Below are 20,422 nucleotides of genomic sequence, written 5' to 3'. Positions count from 1 at the left end.
AAGGATCTGGGGGCATAGGTCTGGAGACAGGGCTGCTGAGGCATAGGTAGATGGTCTCAGTGATGGGTGAGCAGAGAAGGCTGCCGGCTGGTGATGGCTGTGTGTCCAGGGAGAGCAGTCAGAATGTGTGTTAGCATGTTTTTTGTTGCTTCCATGGCCTCGGGCTCTGGTGCCATGCCCCAACAGACTGCTCCCAGTGCCACATTCCCGCTGCGTCCCAGGGGATGTCCTCGAGCCCCCGTGCTGAGGATCAGCCCTGCACACCCACTCCAACGTCTCTGCACATCCAGCTTGAACTCAGCGTTCTTCCCAAGCACTTCCCGGCCTTGTCCCTGCTCACCCCTTCCCGCAGTGTTTCTTGTGGCCGTCCACAGCGCCAGCCTTGTGTTTCAGTGTCTCCTTGGAGCGAACAGCTCCGGGGGTCCCGCACGGGGCTGCTCCCACCCAACACCTCCCAGGCTGCGGGTTTGCACCGAGGAGTTGGACTGGATGACCCTCGTGGGCTCCTTCCAGCTCAGGGCGTTCTGTGATCCCACGAAGGACCCTTTACCGCCCTGCCTCGCCGGCTGTCTCCTCGGTGGCCTGTCCCCTGGTGCCATAGGACGCTCCGGGGTGGCTGGGGGCAGCGCCGGGGCCGGATCGGGCCCGAGGCCGCCGGGAACGAGCCGAGAGCCCGCAGCCGCCCGAGCGCGGGGGGCGGCCCGGAGCGCCGAGGAGGGCCGGGCGCGGCGGAAGGCGGCGGGGAGCGGGGCGGGCCCCGGGGGAGGCGGGCCGGGGAGGCCGGGCCGCGCTCAGGGCCGCGCCGGGCCGTGCCGGGGGGAGCGGGCGCGGGGCCGCGGCGCGGGCGGGGCGGGGGAGGCCCCGCACCCGGCGCTCCGGCAGGTGGCACTGGCCGCCTCCCCCGCGCCCCCCCCGAGCTCCGCCGCCGCGCTCAGTCCGCCGGCGCCGATGCTGCTGAGCGGAGCGGCCGGCTCGGAGCGCGGCGGCTGCAGCGGCGGGGCGGGGGCCGGCGGGGCCCCGCAGTGCGTGGGCACCATGGCCCGCTGGCTCCGCGAACACCTGGGCTTCCGCAGCGCCCGGCCCGCGCCGCCCGCGCCGCCCAAGCCCGACTACCGCGCTGGGCCGCCGCCTCAGCCGCCCCTGCCGCCCGGGGGCGCGGCCGAGCCGCTGGCCGCCGCCCAGCCCGACATCGTGGCGGCCTACCGGCTGCAGAAGGAGCGCGACTTCGAGGACCCCTACAGCGGCCCGCCGCCCGCCGCCGCCCCCGACGGGCCCCGCTACGTCTCGCCCAAGCACCGGCTCATCAAGGTGGAGGCGGTGGAAAAGGTGCCCGCCAGCCCCTCGCCGCCGCCGCCGGTGCCGGCCCCCCCCAGCTCGCCCCCGGCCGGTCCCGAACCGCCCGACGAGCCGCCGCAGGAGGTGAGTGACCGGACACGGGGCCCCGGTGCTCTCCCCGCGGTATCCCGCCACTTGCGATGTCCCGAGTGACCGCGCCGGAGCCTCGGCCCCTGCCGTGAGGAGCAGGACCAGGACCCTAGGGGCAGGTGAAGCCTGACCGCCTCGGTCACGGAGAGGGCCTCGGTGGTCCCGCCAGACTGTTGGCATCCGCAGTAAGGAGCGGGGTTAGGATCCTCGAGCACCGAGTGGGGGGCACGGCCAGGCTCCACGGGGCTCCCGTGTCGCGTCCCCGCTGTGCCTCGGCAGCACCGACATGCCGGGCACGCGTCAGCGGGAACGGGGGCGGCCCCGGCTTCTCCTCCGGCTCCCGCGGGAGGCAGGTACGATCCCCAGCGGGAAGCGCGCTCGCAGAGGAGCGCAGGACTGTCTGCGGTGGCCTCCGACGCTGGGGCCGGTGACCCTGGGCCTCCCACCGCTCCGTGCCTGGCGGATCTCCCTCTGCCCGCTTGCCCGGGCTGCCCGTGCCAGCGGCGGCGGCCGGACCCCCAGAGATGCCGTGCTGCTTTGTCAGGGAGCCTCAGCGCCTCTTTGTCTGCCGCCCCCCCACGCCGGCTTCTCCAGGGCTGAGAGCAGAGCCTGGAGCTGCCGGTGCTGGCAAGGAGGCGAGAAACATCCCCGGTGAGAGGTAGGAGCTGGGCAGAAGCTCCCCATGTGGAGACGGGCTCTGAGTGGCACAGGGACCTGGTGGAGGATAAGCCAAACCGGGGCTGCGGCCGTTGGTGCCGGGCCTCCCTCTTGGAGGAGAGGCTGATGCGGGGACTGCGCAAATAAAGGCAGGAGGGGGTAATTAGTGCCCGCTAGCGCTGCCGCCTGCAAGACGGGGCTTGTCAGGCGAACTCGACGGGATTGCCGATCTGGCTGGCGGAGGGAATCGCAGATACAGTCAGTGATGCCATCCGTGGTCCTGGCACTGCCGGGCGGCACAATGAAATGAGCACCGGGAAAAATCTGCTAGAGAATGTTTTAAGCAGATAGAAAAACTTGTTGCTGGTGGATCTTGGGAAGTTGCCTGTACTGACTAATTGCTTTTGAGAGATCTCTCGAGTGGCCCAGCAGAGCTCCCCTTTTGAGCTGGGTAAACTGGCTGCTGCAGGCAGCAGAGGGGGATGAGGAGGGTGGCAGTAGTAGTAGGGACCAGAGGTGCCACCGTGGTGCTGTGGTTTGCTGAGGCAGTCTGGATGGTTTTTCCTCTGGAACATGTGTTGCAGGAGCATGTGGACCCGGGCTGTGATGTGCAAAGGGCAAAGGATGAGCCAGACCTGTGGGAAGCAGGGACTGTTAACAGGTACAGCCAGGCTGTTTGGGGATCCAAAGGCAGGGGAGAATCTGAGAAGTTTGGAGACGAGTCAGAAGCTGGGATACATTTGGAGAAACTGCTCAAACAGCTCAAATGAAGACCCTTCATATTTCCAAGATAGGCAGTGATTAGATTACTGATTGTCTCCTGCATGCCACTGTAGGGAGACTTCTAATTGTTTAGGGCTCTGGTATGTGATGGACACAGAGCTCCAGAGCCTGGGTGAACCCAAACTGAAAGTGGAAATATTGGATAGTGATTGCAGCTGTCCATTAATACAGTTTTCCTAGAGGAGCCAGGGAGCATTCACCATGTAGAGCAATTGTGTTGGGCTGAAAAGCGCTTTGCAGCTCTCATCTACTGGGCTGAGCAGTGGGAGGGTTCCCCAACTGCTCTAACATCATGGTGGCTCTTCCTGAAGGTAGTACAGGAGGATGGAAGTGCCTGCTGGGGGTTTACTTCTGCTTGTGACGCTTGCTCTTGGCAGTGTCAAGCTGTCCTGGAACAGGGCAGGGATACTGGAGCTGGGCTGGAGCCTCTGCTGAGATGATGGTTGTGCAGGGGGCTCGGTGCTCACAGACTTAGGAGGAGGCTGTGGGCACTGTTCCCTACCTGCTGCAGGGACTGAGACTGCAGACCCCTTAGGTTGTAGTGATGCTGGAGATTAAAGGAAAAGTACAATTCTGTGTACAGATAAAGCTGCTGGAGCAGAGAGGGTTTTTGTTAATGATTGATGGAGAAAATCACTCTAGTAAAATATGCAGCCCTTCCAAATGGGGACAGTTAGGATGGAGACAAGTGAAAAGAGCAGTCACTGGTTCCTGATTGTGTGGTTTGGCTGAGACCATGTGGTTTGTTGTGGCTGGGGGCTGACTGTGTTCCCTGGGCACCCTGTGTCTGCTGTAGCTGTCATGCTTGTTCTGGAGAATGGAAAGAGCAAGAACATCTTGGTACAGAAATCCTTCCTGCCCGGGCTGCACGATGCTTTGCTGCTGTAGCACGAGCCGTCACATCTTTGTGCCTTCTGTGGGATCTGCAGCATCCTGTGGGGATGCATTAGAGCGAGCTCTGCAGTGGCTTGTGCTGCTTTCCAAAGTCTGCTGGAAATGGTGTGGACAGCACACATCCTCCTCAGTCTGCTTGGTCTGCCAGGCCTTTCCCCACAGCAGTGGACAATGGACTGGCCCTGTGCGGTTCACCTGAGCCAGGTGGACGCTCTGGAGCTGTCTTCCCTGTGTTTGGATTAGGCACAAGAAGCAACGCCACTGGGATGCAGTGGGGAGAGATGTGCTGAGGGACCGGCTACTGCCTGCACCCTGCATGCTTGAGGGTGGGCTTGGGGGTCTGCCTGAGGGCATCTCTGTCCTGTGCCCACCGGGAGCAGTCGCTGCTGTCCTTGCTCGAGTGCAGGGTCAGTGCCGCAGGGTGTGGGAACAGCCGGTCAGGAAGCTCTTGGGCGTGTGTCTTTCCTGCGAGAGCCTCCTTGAACTGAGTCATCTTACGCGCTGCCGATGCTATGCTGTGCTGTCGGTCCCGCGTGCCCTCCTCCTGTGCCACGGGTGCAGCCCTAGGCTCCCTGCCCAGCCCAGCTGTCCCCTGTGGGCTGTGCACCAGACCCTTCTTGGAAGGTCAGTGCTGTGTTTGCTTTTGGGTTTGGCTTCAGTGTCTGCCAAAAGCTGAGCTGCCAGATGTGTAAAACTGGAGGAATTTTGCACCTGATGGTGTTTGCTCAATTTACCAATCTTCTGAGGAGACCCCAAATGTGCTTTACCTCCAGGGTGGGAAACTCGTTTTTAAGGTGGAGGATCTCCCCAGGAATCCTCTGCAAACCTCTGTGTAAAGTGGAACATCTTGTTGTGGCAGAAGGTGGTGGCAGGTGGAATGTTTCTGGGTAAGATGGGACAAAGAACCCCAGTCTGCCCTGGGATTTTGGTGTCTGAACTGTGAATGCTCTTGAAGAGCTGTGATCTGTCACCTTCACTGGTGGGCAGCATAAAAGGTGTTTCAATGTGAGAACCCAGTGATGATTTGGTTCTTTGCATTAATTTTGTTTTGATTTTCTTTTTTTCCCTTATTGTTGGCATGTATAATAGAGCGTGACCAGCCTCGGTGCTGCAGCAGGGATCTGGGTGTGCATTGCTCTGGCAGATAAACACATGAAAAACACTCGTGCTCAAGCAGCATGTGTCCAGGTGCAAGTGGTGCTTGGCTGCTCCCTGAAGCAAAAGCTGCCCTGGGATGGTGGCTTTGCATATCAGGCTTTTGCTTGGCACCCAAATTATTTCAAATCTAGTAAAGCTTGTGCTATGTATAAGCAGGTGATGCCTCCACAGCCGTGTGGTGGGATCGGCAGGCAGTGATCAGCTCCCTCAGCAAAATGGAACGTGAGCAAAGCATGGAAATGGCTGGCCTTGGACCAAAGTGGGGGGCTTAGGGCACCCCTAGGAGCTGCCTTGCCAGGGGCTGTGGCCCCCTCCCACTCTTGGGAGCAGCCGTTTGCCCTGTGGCTGCTGCTGAGAGCCCTGCATGGCTCATAAAGTCCAGTACTCAGATTAAGAAATGTCAGAGATTCAGTTTCCTGGGCAACCGTAATACAGCCCCATGTGCAAGGGCATTAGGATGTGCCCAGTAATTGCATGATCCCTGCTGTTTGCCCCATTCCTGGCACTGGCTGGAGCCTCCAGCCCCTCAATCTTGGGACTTGAGGCACCATTCTCATGGCTCGTGGGCCCGCTTATGCATCCCAAGGTTATGATGCTCCTTCTCACCTTTTCTGGGAAGGGTGGGAGTGAAAAGCCTTCCCACCTTTTTCTGTGGCTCTCTGCTGTAATATCTAACCATTTAAAAAACAAATGGATTTATGTTCTCATCACCCTACATTTGAGAGACCTTGCTTCTATGAAGGGGCATCCTTGAGGCAGTGGAGAAGCAAACCAGTGTGGCAAATTCCTCCCAGACCCAAGGAGCTTGCCTCTAACCAGAGCCATTTGCTCTGGGTCGAAGCTGAACCCATCCTGGCACATCCTCTGCCAGCAAAATCCATCTAATCTCTTCTGAGTGCCTCTGCAAACTTCTGCAGGCAGAATACCCAGTTTTAGCGGTCTTGACAGAGATTTGTTAGGATTCTCCACCATCCTCTGCTTTCTAGACCTGGAAGCATCTGTGTGGGGGCCACTCTGTGAGCCTACTGGAGCTTGTGTGTTCTTCCCTGGGAAGCCAGACCTAAACACGAGGGAATACATTTGGAAATAAGGTTGGGTTTGATGATCTTGGAGTTCTTTTCCAGTCTTAATGTTTCTATGACAGTGACCACTGCATGCAGGTTAGCCTCCCAGCCCTGTCTGAAGCTGCTGTGTATGTATGGCACAGAGGGAGGGTCCAGGACTGGCACCAGCAGCAAGACAGGTCTGTGCCTGTCTAGGAAATGTGGTTCATGGTAGGTTTGAATGTGATCAGGTTGGGCTTGGGGCCTGAGGAACAGACAGCTAACCCCAGGAGGGTCAGCAAACTGCATTTCACAGCCCCTCAGCATGCTTGGAGCCATGAGAGCTCTGCTAAGAGTTAGCATTGGACATGGTGTAGCCCATTCACCCACCTTGGCTGTTGAGCTGGTGCATTTGTGTGTGTAGGGATGCTGCTGGCATGCCCATGCCTCCATTGTCTTGAGCACACGTGTGAAGATGCTGTTGCTGTCACAGGGCTCTGCAGGTGTTGAGATGCAGCAAGAGCCTCTGCAGCTTTTGAGGCATGGGAGAGGCCATGGCATGTCCTGGCTCTTTGGAGCAGCTTCACTGAGATCTCTCAGGCAGCCGTGGGAAGCAGGTCCTGGTTGACCAAGCAGCTGTAAAAGTCACCAGCGACTTGTGTTTCCCGTGGGGAATTTCGCCCTGGTGAAAAGAGCCCAGAGGACTGCAGACCGCTGGGCTCAGCACTGCTCCTTGAGTCCCCAGTGCCTGAGGGGGCCTGAGTGATGCCGTGCCACCCCTCGATGGAGCAGGTCAGAGCAGATTGCCTGTCTCCCCCTGCAAAGCTGGGGGCTGGCTGCTCCTGAGCCCTGTCCTGGCTCGCTGCCCCCTGCCTGGGGTGGAGCCAGTACTCTGACACCGGCTGTCCTGTGCTGCCTTGCCAAGGGGTGAGACCCTCAGCAGCTCCTATGTCTGAACCCTGTTCTACTCCGGTGGGGCACCTGGGATGTGCTCTTGGGATGATCAGCTACTTGCTCGTGCCCTGGCACGGGGGCACCGGGCTTGGAGAGCTGACCTGGTTCCCATGCATCGGCTGCCCATGGAGCTGAGACATTTAGGGAGGAGGTGGTGAGCCAGGCGTGGAGAGCTGTGTGCCTCATGTAAGCTCACAGGGGTGCCAAGTCTTGGGACTGCATGGAGGTGTTTACAGTTCCAGTTCCTGTTCCCTTTTCCTGCTGGGTTTTCTGTCACAGGCTATTGTTGGGCATTTTGCACAGGAAGGAGAGAAAAATCTTTTGTTTTAAGCTGATTATTGGAGCTGCAGAGGAATGTGTGAGCAGCCATTGTCTCCGTGGCTGGCCAGGAGCAGGGCAGCATAGTGGTGAAGATGGAGCCTGGCATCAGGTAGGATTAGGCAGCTGCCACACCATGCATGGGACATTTGGTCCTTGCTGTGGGACATCTGCACAGTCTGTTTTGTGGTAGCAAATCCCCCCAAGCTGGGGGTTTGTGTCCTGGTAGGTGACCAGACCCTGCTAAGGTGCTTGGGTACACTTGATTGCTGCTGGAAATATTGCCTGGCCCTGCTTTGGGAGCAGGCTTTGGGGCTGGATGTGGGATGTACAGCTCCAGGCTTCTTGGGGACTGCAGGGCCATGTGGGGGGTGCTCTGACTGGAAAGCTGCTGAGATGCTAGAGCAGGCATGTGGTTCCAGTGCTGGAGGGGATTGAGTTCTGGGACATGCCCCATATCCTACTGTAGGATCCTCTCCTTTTCACTAATAAGCACAAATCTCAGGAATTTAGTGCTGACTCTGTGACATGGGCACTTGAGAGGCTCCTGGTTCTGCTTCCTGGAGGAAGGTTCTATCTTGTCTTACTTAACTTAGGATGTGTCTGGGGATGCTGTGGAGGCCTGGAAAGGAGTGGAGAGGAAGCCATAGGCTATTCTTAGCCCTTTTGTTAGAAAAGCTCTTCAAATGAGTGCACAGACCCTGGAAAATAACCAGTGAGTTCCTAGTTGTGCCAGTGCCAGCTGACACCCCGGTTTTGGGATCTGTGCCCCTGGTCCACTTTGGGATTGGAAGTGGGGCTGTGTGCAGGAGAGCATCTGTGTGCCATGGAGGGGTACAGCACTGCTGGCAGCCCTGTGCTGTGGTGGGGACCGGGCCAGGGCATGTATGTGGGTGCTGGCAGTTGGGGCCTGATGGTGAGGGAGGGGCAGAGCTGCCTTCTGCTCTGCTTGGCTCCATCTCAGCTTTCAGGACAAAGGCTGGAGCATTTCCACAGCCGAGTGCCGGTACCTGGAAAGCTGTCAGCTGCCTGCAGGGCTCTGCAGGGCTGCCATGGTGTGGGTTTGGGTTCTCAGTGGTCACTCTGGCTGCTGCTGGAAGAGCTCATGGTGAGCTCTGCCTTCCACCTCCCAATAAAGGCAGAGAGTGCCTTAAACCTTTTCCTCTTCTTCCCCTCTTCCAGCTGGCTGTTCTGGAGGACTATGCGGATCCCTTTGATGCGGCACAGGTGGCAGGTAGCCAGGCAGGGCTGGAGAAGGTGATGGAGAATGATGGATATATGGAGCCATATGAAGCCCAGAAGATGATGGCTGGTAAGGTGGAAGGCGACATGCAAAGACCACTCTTTACACCTCTGGTCCCTGAGTTTGGTGTACTCTGTTCCTTGCAGCCTGTGACAGCATCAGCTCCCCCATATAAAGCAAACCTGGGTTGGGTGATGGTTCTGGTGGGGTACAGCCATTTTGCAGGCAAATTTTCCTGGCTTTATCCTTGTATGCTGGGTTTGCAAGAGCATGCAAAGACTGTCTGAGCACTACAGGCACATCTCTCCCTGTCCCCCAGGACTCCAGTTGCCAGGTTGAGTCAGGAGAGACCTGACATTCCATGCATCTGGCTTAAAACTAAGATGGATGTGGGAGCTATTTAATTCAGTTAGGACTGGGCCAGAACATGCTGTGTCTGCTGCAGCAGCAGGGCCCCCATTGGGCCTGTTTAGGGCTGGAAAGCTGGCGAGCTGGGAGCATGTGCTCCTGAAGGCAGTGCTCAGGGTCACCATGCTGGCTCTGGCTCTGCTTTGCAGCTCTGTGGTTTTCCTGGAGTAAGTGGTTTCTGGAAAGCTCATGTGGCTTTTTGAAGTAGTCCATTATATTTCTTGGAAAAACCAGCAAGCAATGAAGAGACTGCTTGTGCCTGTGAGAGAGACTTTGTTTTGCTTGAGGGAAGGGTGTTTCATTAAACCAACCACTCTGGGTGTCCAGGGGAGAAACCCAGCCTCACTGCTTGCAGGAAATCAGGCTCAGGGTACTCTATCCCCATGGACCCCATTTTGCCAGGCTGCCCAGGTGTGGGGGTGTGGGATTGTGGGGATCTTGGTGCTGCCAAGCAGCTCTCCTGCTCCTGGCAGCTGCTCGCTGTCTCCTCCTTTGCTGATGCTCCCTACCCCATTTTACCACGGGTGACATTGATCCTTGTCATCTAGCACCATTTGGGGGACCATGGCTGTGTTAGGCAGAAGACTCATGGTCTTTTCCCTCTTCTCTGGATAGAGATCCGTCAGAAGGGCTTGCGGGAGGCTCCTGCCCGGCCGCTGCACCTCTACGACACTCCCTATGAGCCTGTGCTGGACATGGACAGTGACTGCTCAGCTTGCCCCAGGCCCAGGGAGTCCCGGCTGCCCGAGGATGATGAGCGGCCACCAGAAGAATATGACCAGCCCTGGGAATGGAAGAAGGAGCGGATCTCCAAAGCCTTTGCAGGTGAGTGATGGGAGCAGCCATAAAGCAAACAACGCTCTTTGTGAAGCTCCATCTTTGAGGTTCCTTCATCTTCTGGGGCTCAATAATGTTGGTCTCTGCATTTTCGTAGCTCAGGGAGTGCTTGTGCTCTTACAAAAGCTGTTTCTCTGAGCAGGGAGCCAGGCCGGACAGAGTGATGGATAGAGCTGCCTTGGTAACCTGTCCAACACCTGTCTCCCATTGGCTCTTCCATGCTCTGACTGATCACAGCCTCTGGTGCAAATTAACACCCTCAACCTTGCGTTGCGGGAGTAGGTTGAACCCTGGGATCAAGCAGATCCCTCCTTCCTCAGGGCAGGAGGATACCCAAGGAGCCTTCGTCCAGCCCCTCTGACCTATTTATCCGTGCTGGGGGATCGATTGTGTTTGTGTTTGGTAATGAGGAAATCCATGCTGTGCATTAGCGCTGGCTCCTTGCCGGTGCTGGCTAATTGCTACGCTCTTATCTAGGATGCATTTTAATTGCAGCATTGTGTGTCTGTGCTGCAGCTGGTGCTGAGGGTGCTCAGGCTGGTGGCACTGTGTGGAGATGATGGCAGAGAGAGATGTGGAAATTTGGGGTTGGGGGGTGGTTTACCTTTTGGGTTTGGGCACTGTGAGCTGGAGATATGTGTGCTGGGCTCAGTGTCACAGTGCTTACTTGTGCTTGGGGCTACCAGGTCCCACAGCACCCCGTGCCGAGGATTCGGCGTGTCGGGCTCCACCACGGAACGCCGTGCTCTGCTGGGCTGGGTTTGTGCTGAGGTGTCCGTGCTCTGGATGAGCCGCCTTGCTTGATATCCCCGGGTGGAGGTGGTGTGTTCACAGGTCTGGCTCACGTGTAGATGCATGTGGGTGCTGCCCAGGGTGCTTCAGGCCTGCTCCGAGTCCCAAGGCAGTCAGATTGCTGTTCCCTGGGCCACACTGGGACCTGCTGCCTGTTTTTTCTGAAGCCAGAGCACATCCTGCTGTATCTCGTGGGGTGTTTTTTCTCTCCAAAAGTGATGCCAAAATGTCTCAGCTGGCCCATTCCCCCCTTCGGGGGGTCCATGGGACCCCTGCTGATGGGCAGCTGCTACTGGCACAAGGCTGCGACCCACTGGTGCCTGGCAGGGAAATGTGGACCCTGTGGGTCGCTGGGAGGTACCTAGGGCAAGACAGAGGCACAGGCAGGACAGATGGCAATGGGATGCTTGGCCAAGACCCCTAGACAGACAAGTATGTGAAACAAGGTGATTGCAGGCTCCCCCAAACCCCAGAGAGGGTTGGCTGGAAAAACTGATGGGAGGAGCAGGGTTTCTCCATTGGGAATGTGCCCCACCTCAGGCCTGTCCCTGCTTGGTACTGTGGAGGGGATGAGATGGCCAAGCTGATGTAGGGCTCCTGGGAATTTAATCCTCATGTCTTTCCCCCCCCAACTACTCTCCTTCTCTGTGGGCCTCTGGTGTTGCTGATGGTTTTTTCTAAATCCTTTCTTTCTCTCTCTTTCTTTCTCTTTCCCACACCCTCCCCACCCCGTCCATCCAGTTGAAATCAAGGTCATTAAAGACCTGCCATGGCCCCCGCCGGTGGGACAGCTGGACAGCAGTGAAAGCCCCCCGGATGGGGAGGCTGGTGCCCCCATCCCTCCGCAGCACAGCCAGCACAGCTACGAAGACGCCAATGGTGGGTCTTGCATGACAGCGGCGTGTCCGGGCGGGCTGCAGCCGATGCTTGCTGTGACTCTGGACCGCTGTGATGCCTTGGGGCTTGCCCTGGCCAGTGCCAGACATGACCCTCCTCCTCTGGCCTCCCCCAGCTCCTCCTGGCCCCTTCAGTTGTCATGTGCTGGACACCAGGTGTTTGTCCTGCTGTACCTTCTGCTGCAAAGAGGCACTAGCTCTTTGGTGCCTCTTTGCTCTCAGCAGCAGAGCTGCTCTGGGGGATTATTCCATGGCACGGCAGAGTCGTTACTGTCACTTTTGTTCTCTCCTCTTTGCCTCTAAATTCCCAACATTTGATGGCTGCTTTTAAGGTCTTCTGAACAACTGCACTGAGTGTTTAGCTGGTGTTTTCTTTCATTGACTGACTTTTAATGCCCACTTCCCTTACAGGTGTGTTAGCAGCTAATTCAGATCACAGGGCTGAAACTGTGGCTGTTTTTTCCCCCTCTTCATTATTTAGCACTGCTCCGTTTCCTCTGCTGTTTTATTACCTTGCTGCTTAGTGTCAGGAGGTCCCTGTGGATTCTCCACTCTTGCTTTTGTTATCCTGAGCAGCCAAATCTCCCAGGTACACTTTGTCATCTCAGGTTTGCCTTGCTGTGAAACCTTTTCTGTGTGCGCTGAGCACAGAGCCCCTGGGTAAATCCCCTTTGGATGCTGCTGGCAGTCTCACTTATGAAAGCCAAATATTGCTGCTTCTCTTTTAACCCTTTATTAATATTTCAAGGACCTTGCTCTTATGCTGTGGCAAATTAGGATTTTGCCAAGAGCATTAGGCGGGGGGAGTTTGTGGAAAGCCATGACTGGATTGTTACCAGTGGGGAGCTGGGATGCTTTGCCTTTTCCTGTGTGGTGCCGTGCTGTGCCTGCCTGTGTGTCACTAACGCTGTCTGGGTGGGCACTTACTGCAGTGCCAGCTGCAGATGTCTGATTTCCTTATCTGCGGCTACCCAGATCCCTGCAGAGCTTCATAAGATAAAAACCAGTGTGGTCTTTGCTGCCTCCTGGGTGGGCTTGAGCACAGGCTGCAGGTGATGCCTTATTTTGTTGCTGATGGTGGGGGCACTCAAGAGCAAAGTGGCTGCTCTGCCAGGGCTTTGTTGGGTATTTCCCAAATCCATAGGGATGCTGCAGGCTGAGATCAGTCCTCAAGAAGAAAGGTTTTGGCAGGTGGGAACTTTTTGATCCTCTTCCTGCAATGAATGCAGGTGTCAAGAAAAATTAATCTCTTTGTTATGCAGCCTCTTCTTTTCCCCCATCATTTATTATCCCCACAGTTGCTCTGACATGCATCCTGCTCCTGATGAACACATCACTTTGTCATTTTTCCTGGTTTTAGCAACATGGAGTCTGTTTTTTTTTTTTTTCCTCTGACTTGCCTTGCTTTGTTGTATTAAGTTTATCTTGCCAGAATTTTGTCTCATTTTCTATTTCCCATGTCTGGGGGTGACTTGAATGTCTTGAAGGATGTCTTCTTCCTCCTAAGGGCTTGTTTTTAATATCCTGTTTAATCATGCACCTGCCTCTGTCTCCCTCTGACAGGTGCAATGCATTTCTTTTGAGTCTGTAATGCCATGACTTTGTGCCGCCAGCAAACACTTGGGCTGTTTGATTGTCTGGCTTTTTAACGATTGCCCCAATTTTTTAAGGTGATGAGTTGAAATCGAGGCCTGTGTGTGATGTACAAGGGTGAGCATGGTTGGTGAAAAGCCAGAGTGCTGCAGAAGCAGGGCTTGTCAAGCCATAATGCCAGGCACCTCCTCCTTGAGCTGTGCTCAGGGTGGTTTATGCCACGCTAAGCTGCAGAAGATTTTGGCTGGGTTTGCTTTTGGCTGCCATCCCCTTCTTGCAGTGCTGGGGAGGCTGGAGTCCTGCTCACCTGCATAGGGCCTGGACAAGGTGTCACTCAAACAGCTGCCTTATTGCCTTGCTGGAGAGGAAAACATCCCTCTGGCTATTTTTTGCCTCCAGCAGCCAGGAAGCATGGAAAGTTGTCCTGTCTGGGGCATTCGAGAAGTCCTAGGGCATTTCTGGGCTTGGCCACCTCCAGGGTGACTGTGCTGCCACAGTGGCAGCCCCTGGCAGCCCCACACTGTAGCAGCTCTGCCCAATCAATAAGTAATTTGTGCAAGGGGGTTGGTGGTACAGGGAGCAATAATGAACTCTTGGGAGGAAGGAGAACCGATATTGTTAATGCTGAAATCATCCTGCGTGGAAATTACAGGCAGTGGGAGGCCAGGTCCCTGGGGCGCGGATCGGTCAATCTCCCGCACTCATGGCTGTGGCTGGGCTGGGACAGGCAGGTGGCAGTGTCAGGGAGGTACCTGCAGTCAAAATATCCCCTTCCCACCTCGGGGAGTTGTTTTTGCACCCCCTGTTTATTTGTGCCAGCAGAATGTGTCCATTGGTTCCAAATTGACAGCTTCCTTTAGCTCCATCTGTCCCCTCTTCCTCTGAGACTGGGGAACCTCTTCTTGCTGCATCTCACTTAATGCTGTACCACAACCACTGAATCTATTTTTGCATTAGCAAAACCTCCTGAGCTTTTGAAACCTCTCTGGAAATGTCTTCCATGGGCTCAGCTACTGGCTCCAGCCTGGGCACTGCAGTGAGCAGCAGCCCAAGAGCCACCCTGCTCTTGCTTAGACCAGGGGGATGGGGCAGTGTGAGGTGACCCAGTGTGATGTAAGTGGCTCTGGCTCTTCCTGCCGGAGGAAGTTAGGATCCCAGCATGTGATGTGTGTCTGTCTTGCAGGTCCATCAGAGGGGCTGGGGTACGGCCGCACCTCGCCCTGCAGGGAGGAGAAGGCCAGGGCTGTCCTCAGGCATGGCTCCAGCAACCTCAAGAGCACAAAGACACTGACGGCTGAGCCTGGCCCCCTTGTCGGGGAGAGGATTGACCCTGCCCTGCCCCTGGAGAGCCAGTGGTGAGTCCTGCCTGCCTGGTGTGGCTGCCCAACCCTTCCAGCTGCACTAGGGAGCCCTGTGGCCACACCATGAGGAGCCCTGGGGCAGACTTGCATCTTCCTTTCTCCCTTGGCTTCACATTTCAGCCCGTTTGTCCCTGCCCCTTGTCTCCCAACCCCAGTGGCGCCACCCCCTTCCCTCTCCCTGAGTGTGGCTGCAGTCCCTGGGGAGGTGCTGGCATTGCTGCTGTCCCAGGGCAGAGCCCTTGCTGGGGTGTGTGCTCTGTGCCCAGCACAGCTGATCCCTCTCCCTGCAGCTGGTACCACGGGGCCATCAGCCGGACAGACGCGGAGACGCTGCTGAGGCTGTGCAAGGAGGCCAGTTACCTGGTGCGCAACAGCGAGACCAGCAAGAACGACTTCTCCCTCTCCTTGAAGTGAGTGAGCCTGGCAGGGCTGGGGGGTTGTGGACCCACAGCAGAGGTGGGTGCCCCAAGTGAACTGTGCCCATGCTAATTGGCTAACTATGAGATGACCATGAGTGGGCAGAAATGGCTGCAGTATGAAGTCCACACTTTTCTGTGGTGTGGCACAGGTTTCTGGTTTGGTGTCTGGCAAAAACATCTCTCAGGAAGATCTGGAGGCCCACTGCTCTTCCTTGAAGTGCTAATAATCCCTCAGATAGATCAAATGATGTGCCTCACTTCTCAGTCAAATGTGTCTGGTTACAGCTTCCAGCTCTGTTTTCTTGCTCCCCCTTTTTTATTGTAGCTTGGTTTTATGGGAAAAGAAAGTCTGTACAAACACACTGTTGATGGAAACGTGGGTACCCATCCTTCCCTCCCCAGCCCATAGATCCATTGCTCAGCTGTAGAGGGCTTTACCTTGCTCTGGTTTGCCAGTAGGGAAACCTCATCCCCACAGCACAGCTTGGTTTCTGCTTACAGTTTTTGGGGAATCTTTATATTCTCCCCAAGTTTTCCCAATTCCTTGGATGCCAAAATTGCATGAAGCATCTCTGCATGTGTCCTGATGGGGGGAACTGCCCACAGCTCCTCATCCAGCTCTTTGCTGGCTCTTGGGGCAGCACGAATCCACAAAATCAAAGCTGTTACTGTCTGAAGATGATGATGGATGAGCAAATACCTTCTTGCTTTTCGGCTGGACAGCTATATTAGTTCTGTTCCTGCCAGATGGGAAATAAGTATTCATTGAGCGCTTCAGCTGTCTCTGCCCAACAACAGACCCTGTAACCCTATGCTTTTCTCAGTATACTTTGAGTTTCCCCAGTGGTCTCTCTACCTGCATTGCTCCCAAGGGGTTTCAGCCTCTCTGTTTATTTCCCAGTGGCACAATTGTGAATTAGATTGCTCTGTCTCTCTCCACATTTTTTTTACTCTTTTTGTTGCCTTCAGCACCAAACCAGGGCAGGAGCTCCACTGAAAATACACTTTCTTCCTTCTGCATATTTAGAGCTTTCAGATCAGCCAGTAAACCATTCTGGAATAGCTCACTCCTTTCCCTTTTTTTTTTTTTTTTGTCAGAATTTTTACTGATGTTTTAATTTTCTGGGTTTTTTCCTTGCCCTGGCTTGTGAGCCATCTGGGAGCTTCTTCTGGTTGGTGAGCTGCATTTGAAGCTGCAAGAGGTCTCTCCATTGCCTTGTGAGTGGCATTAGCCAGCATCTGTGGCATTAGCCAGCATCTGGGAAGCCTGGAAGGTGGCATTCCATCCCCAAAGGTGGCTTTCCATCACCTGTCCACAAGCCAGTCACCTGTTTCTTAGTGGTTTTCCCTTACTTCTTGCCATCATCCTTAGTCTTATGGCAAAATCCTCCTCTCAGATGGCATGTGTGGCTAGGCCAGGGTGTGCAGCAGTATCCCACCTTCTCCAGCCCATCAAGGAGTTACTTGGGGATTGCCTGTCCTTGCAGAGTTTGCGGAGAACCCACAGCCCTGGGAGTGGGATTTTTACTCCACTGCCTTTCTCTGTAGAGCCTGTTCAGGGAAAATCCCCTGGGATGCTTTTTATATAGCTGTAAGCTGGCTGTCTGCAGCTCTATTATTTTTTTTTAAACTCTTTTTTTTTTTCCTTGAGGAAGGAGGCACAGCCAAGGAGATGGTCTGAAAAGCATTCCAATGCTGACCTAAAGTACTTTGGTGTTGCTTTAAAGGAAAATACGCACAAGAGAGATCAGCCAGGAGCAGGTCAGGTAGCTGGAAGGATTTAACCATGCTGTGACAGTCCTAGCTGGTCCAGGCTAGGCAGCCCCACGCTGCCTGTCATGGATAGGGTCATGTCATTCCTTCAGGTGCTTGGAGAGTGAGTCCCTCCTGGCTTGTGCCTCCACGAGAGTAGCTGAGGCCACACTGCAAAGCTTTGTGTCCTTCCTTGTGCCTGAAGAGGTGCTCAGCAGGAACAGCATCCACCTGCCCTTGTCCTGGCTGCTGGTGCTTGCAGCCTGTTCCCTCAGTCATCTCGCTAGGGGTGTGATCTCATCACATCCCTGAGCTTGTGACAAAGACCTGTGGAGCAATTTGGGCTAAACACAACCAGTATCAGCTCTCCGTGGTTCTGTGTGGCAGCGCTCCGGTTCCCTCCCAGCTGGGACACAAGACACGGCCAAGCTATTGCTTTTCCTCAGCCCATGTTGGGGGGCTGTGGCTGTCTCTCAGGACAGCTGGCTCCTTGCTCCTGTCTCTAAATGGATTGCAAACCCATTCTGCTAATGCAGCTGGGCTGTCCATTATGGCCCGTCTCCAGCCGGGGGGATGGGGCCAGGCTGTGCAGCACTAGAAGCAGCTCAGCATCACTGATGAGGTCCTGTCTGCTTTTAAGTCATCAATATTTTGCCATAATGTGCAATCCAGACGCTGCAGACAGGCTGCAGCTCTCCTCGGAGACGCAAATTAATAGCAACAGGGCCATTAGTCCGTCACTTGGAATCAGCGTTTGTGGCAGGATCTGCCTGCACAGCTTGGCGTGGCTTGGTGCCCGTGCTGTGCCGGGAAATGGTCTTGCTGTGCTGAGCGGGTTTTATGGAGCCTGCAGCGGTGGCATGGGGAGATGGAGAAGGAGAAAATCCTTTGGCTGTGGGCCAAAGGAGAAAAACCTGGTTTGCCACGGTGAGGCTGGAGATCTGGTAGCTGAGGGGCTCCTGTGAGAACCTGAGTAGTTGCAAAAGGGACTGTCACATGCAAGGAGCAAAAGCCACTACCCCTCCGTGACCCTACAGCAAGTGCCCCGCTGCTCTTGCCCAGGTGATGCCTTCCCTACCACACACACCCTGGATGGGCCCTACACACCCTACTGCATGGCCGTGCTCCCCAAGGGGACACAGTGCATCATCATTGGCCATGTCCCTCCTTTGATCTGTGGGTTTTGCTGGAGTCGGCCAGGAGCAGGATGGTGCGGGCAGAGCCATGGCTGCAGACAGGAGCCAACAGTGGCCCCCTCAGCTGCAGGGGCAGGCTGCATGTGTTGGGGGGTCAGGAGATGAGGGGAGGTAGGGGCCAAGTGTACCCCCTAACCCTGCCTTGATCTGTCCTTGCAGGAGCAGCCAGGGCTTCATGCACATGAAACTGTCGCGGACACAGGAGAACAAGTACGTGCTGGGTCAGCACAGCCCGCCCTTCGACAGCGTGCCGGAGATCATCCATCACTACGCCAGCCGCAAGCTGCCCATCAAGGGGGCTGAGCACATGTCCTTGCTTTACCCAGTGGCTATCCGTACCCTATAGTAATCACCCCCACGAGCCAGGCTCAAGGCTGGCTGCACCCAAAACTGGCCCATCCACAGGGCTAAGCGCCGCTGTGCCAAGGATGGGCTCCAGACCGTCAGCCCATGAGCAGCTCGCTGGGCACAGCCGGTGCTGTCGGGGATTGCTGCAGCTGGGCCCCTCGTCCTGCTCTCCCAGGGGCTCCCCTGCACTGGTTTTGTGCTGGCATGGCACTGGAAGGACCCCCTGTGCAAGGAGCTGAGTGGGGCTCACCGGCTGTCCACACCTCCACACCTGCCTCCTTGGCAGAGCTTGGGATGCCAGGACTGGAGCTGGGACCTTGGAGAGTCCAGGGAGGCGGGCAGTGTGTGCAAGTACGGGGATAAATCATCTGGTAGCAGGCTTGAGGTACCTCCATGAGGGTGCCTAGCTCTGCCCATGAGAGACAAAACGGCTGTGCCCACAGGTAAGGAGGCTGGCAGGGGTGAGCAGGACCTGCCTGGGGCCAGCAAGGCATGCAGAGTGCAAGGCAGGCTGCCCTTACTGCACCGGTGCTCAATACTCACTGCCATCCTTTGCCAAACGTAAACAGTGACCGGCCTTGGCCATGTGTGCAGCACCACTGCCTAATAAAGCGGTGCATGGTTGTCTCCTGCTTCATGGGACTGTGTGCCCACATCCCGCCGCGAGTGGGGGATCAGTGTAGCAAAACAGCAGAAAGGGAAATTTTGTTATACAAAAGCTTTAAGGGAATTGATTTTCCCTGCGCCATTGGATACACTGAGATTGGCGTGCCTGTCCAGCCAGTGCACTCCTCTGATACACAAGGACAAAGGATGCTGGTGGTCATGTCCTTGCCATGTCTTTGAGACCCTTTGTGGGCAGTGATGAGCTGATTTTGGACTTGCCTGTTACTCCCTGTAGAAGAGGACGCTCTTTGGGATCTTTTGCCTTCTTGTTTTCCTTCACCTCTCATAAATCTTAGGCAAAGTCCCTGAATTTCAGAGCTCCTGATCTCCTCTGAGAAATTACTGGCTCCACTCCTGTTGTTTGTCTTCCTGACACCTTGTCTTTGGGCCAGTTTGCTCCTCTTTTTTTTTGGCTGAACCTTTCTCTGGTGCTCTGTACTGTTTCATACATAGCTTGCCTTTAACCTTGTTCCTGGTGTTGCTCCTATACCCATGCACATACATTTCCTCTATCCATGCTTCAGCCTAAGCTCCATCCTGCTGTTACTCCCCAGCAGCACATTCCCTTTCCCCTCTGCTCTCTGGATGGGGATGACAGCAGCAAATTTGCTGCTGGACCAGCAAAACCTTTTCTGTTAGTGGAGCAAAGCCCTTGGGCATTGGTGGGATGAGTTAGCAGTGGCCTGGTGAAGGCTTTGTGAAAAAGCATCATCCTCCCTTCTGCCTGCTGCCAGGAAGAAGCTGTCCCTGCTGGTTGCTGGGGGACACTGAGGTGATTGATGGGACTGTGGGGATTTTGTGTGGGTGAGTGCCACAGCCACTGCAGGAACCCAGCTCTGCCATCCAGGGCTTTGGGGTTTTTCAGACTTGATCTTAGCTGAGAGATGGCTGTCCTGGCTGCCCTGCACAGTTTTGAGCTGCTGTGAGGGCCATGGGTCATGGCCAGCGTGGTCTGTGAGTGCACCCTGTGTTTGGGAGCTGCAGAAATGTGGTGGGTTGGTCCAGGATGCCTCAGCCTCTGCCGCTCCTTAAAAGGCAGCAGATTGAGCTGGCCGGTGTCTCCTTACAGCCCGCTTGGCTGCTGGCAGCTCTGGCTGCCTCTCTCCATCCCAGGGAGGCATTTTGTCCAGTGGGGATGGAGGTGACTCCAGTGGGAGGGCTTTTCTCCCAGAGCCTGCGGGAAGGGCTGGAGATGCAGAAATCTGCAGCGATGCTGCTGGGTGCCCTTTCTGCACTTAGAAGGTTTTAAGCGCCACTGAGCAGCCCCACTGTGCCCTGATGGCTCCAGTGAAGAGCTCATCATGGGGGGTCCTCTGCCTTCTTGCAAGCTGTGGGTGGGAAAAAAGAGGCTTCTTGTGTCCATGCAGTTCTCCACATAGTGTGGGACTCTTTTCCTGAGGAGCTGTGGCAGGGAGTAAACTGCCTGGAAGCCAGTGCTGGCTGTGCAGCCTTATGGTGAAATCCTGCTCAAGCAGCCTGGCTCCATCTCAGGAGCATCCCTGCTGAGCACAGGGGTGAGAGGAAGGAGACCTGTGTGCATTGCACCAGCTGCCCAGAACCAGTCATGGACCAGCAGGACTGCCCTGCAGCTGGGCTGTGTGTGTCCAAGTGTTTCAGCAAAATGGCTCTTGGTCGTTGTTGTGGGAATTGCATCTCTCCTGAGCCATTTCTTCTCCAGG

At 55.8% G+C, this 20,422-nt stretch overlaps 1 protein-coding gene across 2 annotated transcripts; it reads left to right on the top strand.

The window, feature by feature from the left end:
- Positions 1-770: 770 nt before the first annotated feature.
- SHF (Src homology 2 domain containing F) lies at positions 771-18,709 on the top strand. Of its 2 annotated transcripts, XM_068204231.1 has the most exons (7): positions 771-1,419; positions 8,415-8,544; positions 9,499-9,708; positions 11,254-11,391; positions 14,185-14,356; positions 14,653-14,772; positions 17,889-18,709. In XM_068204231.1, the coding sequence occupies exons 1-7, from the start codon at positions 949-951 to the stop codon at positions 18,073-18,075; spliced, it is 1,428 nt and encodes a 475-aa protein (XP_068060332.1). In that variant the 5' UTR covers positions 771-948; the 3' UTR covers positions 18,076-18,709. The 2 variants fall into 2 exon arrangements, with proteins under 2 accessions (XP_068060332.1, XP_068060333.1); XM_068204232.1 differs by lacking the exon at positions 11,254-11,391.
- The last annotated feature ends 1,713 nt before the right edge of the window (positions 18,710-20,422 follow it).

Source organism: Anomalospiza imberbis, chromosome 13, assembly GCF_031753505.1.
Source record: "Anomalospiza imberbis isolate Cuckoo-Finch-1a 21T00152 chromosome 13, ASM3175350v1, whole genome shotgun sequence".
In the NCBI taxonomy this organism is placed as follows: Eukaryota; Metazoa; Chordata; class Aves; order Passeriformes; family Viduidae; genus Anomalospiza; species Anomalospiza imberbis.
Note: the sequence above shows the minus strand (reverse complement) of the source record. Positions and strands in the feature narration are given on the sequence as shown.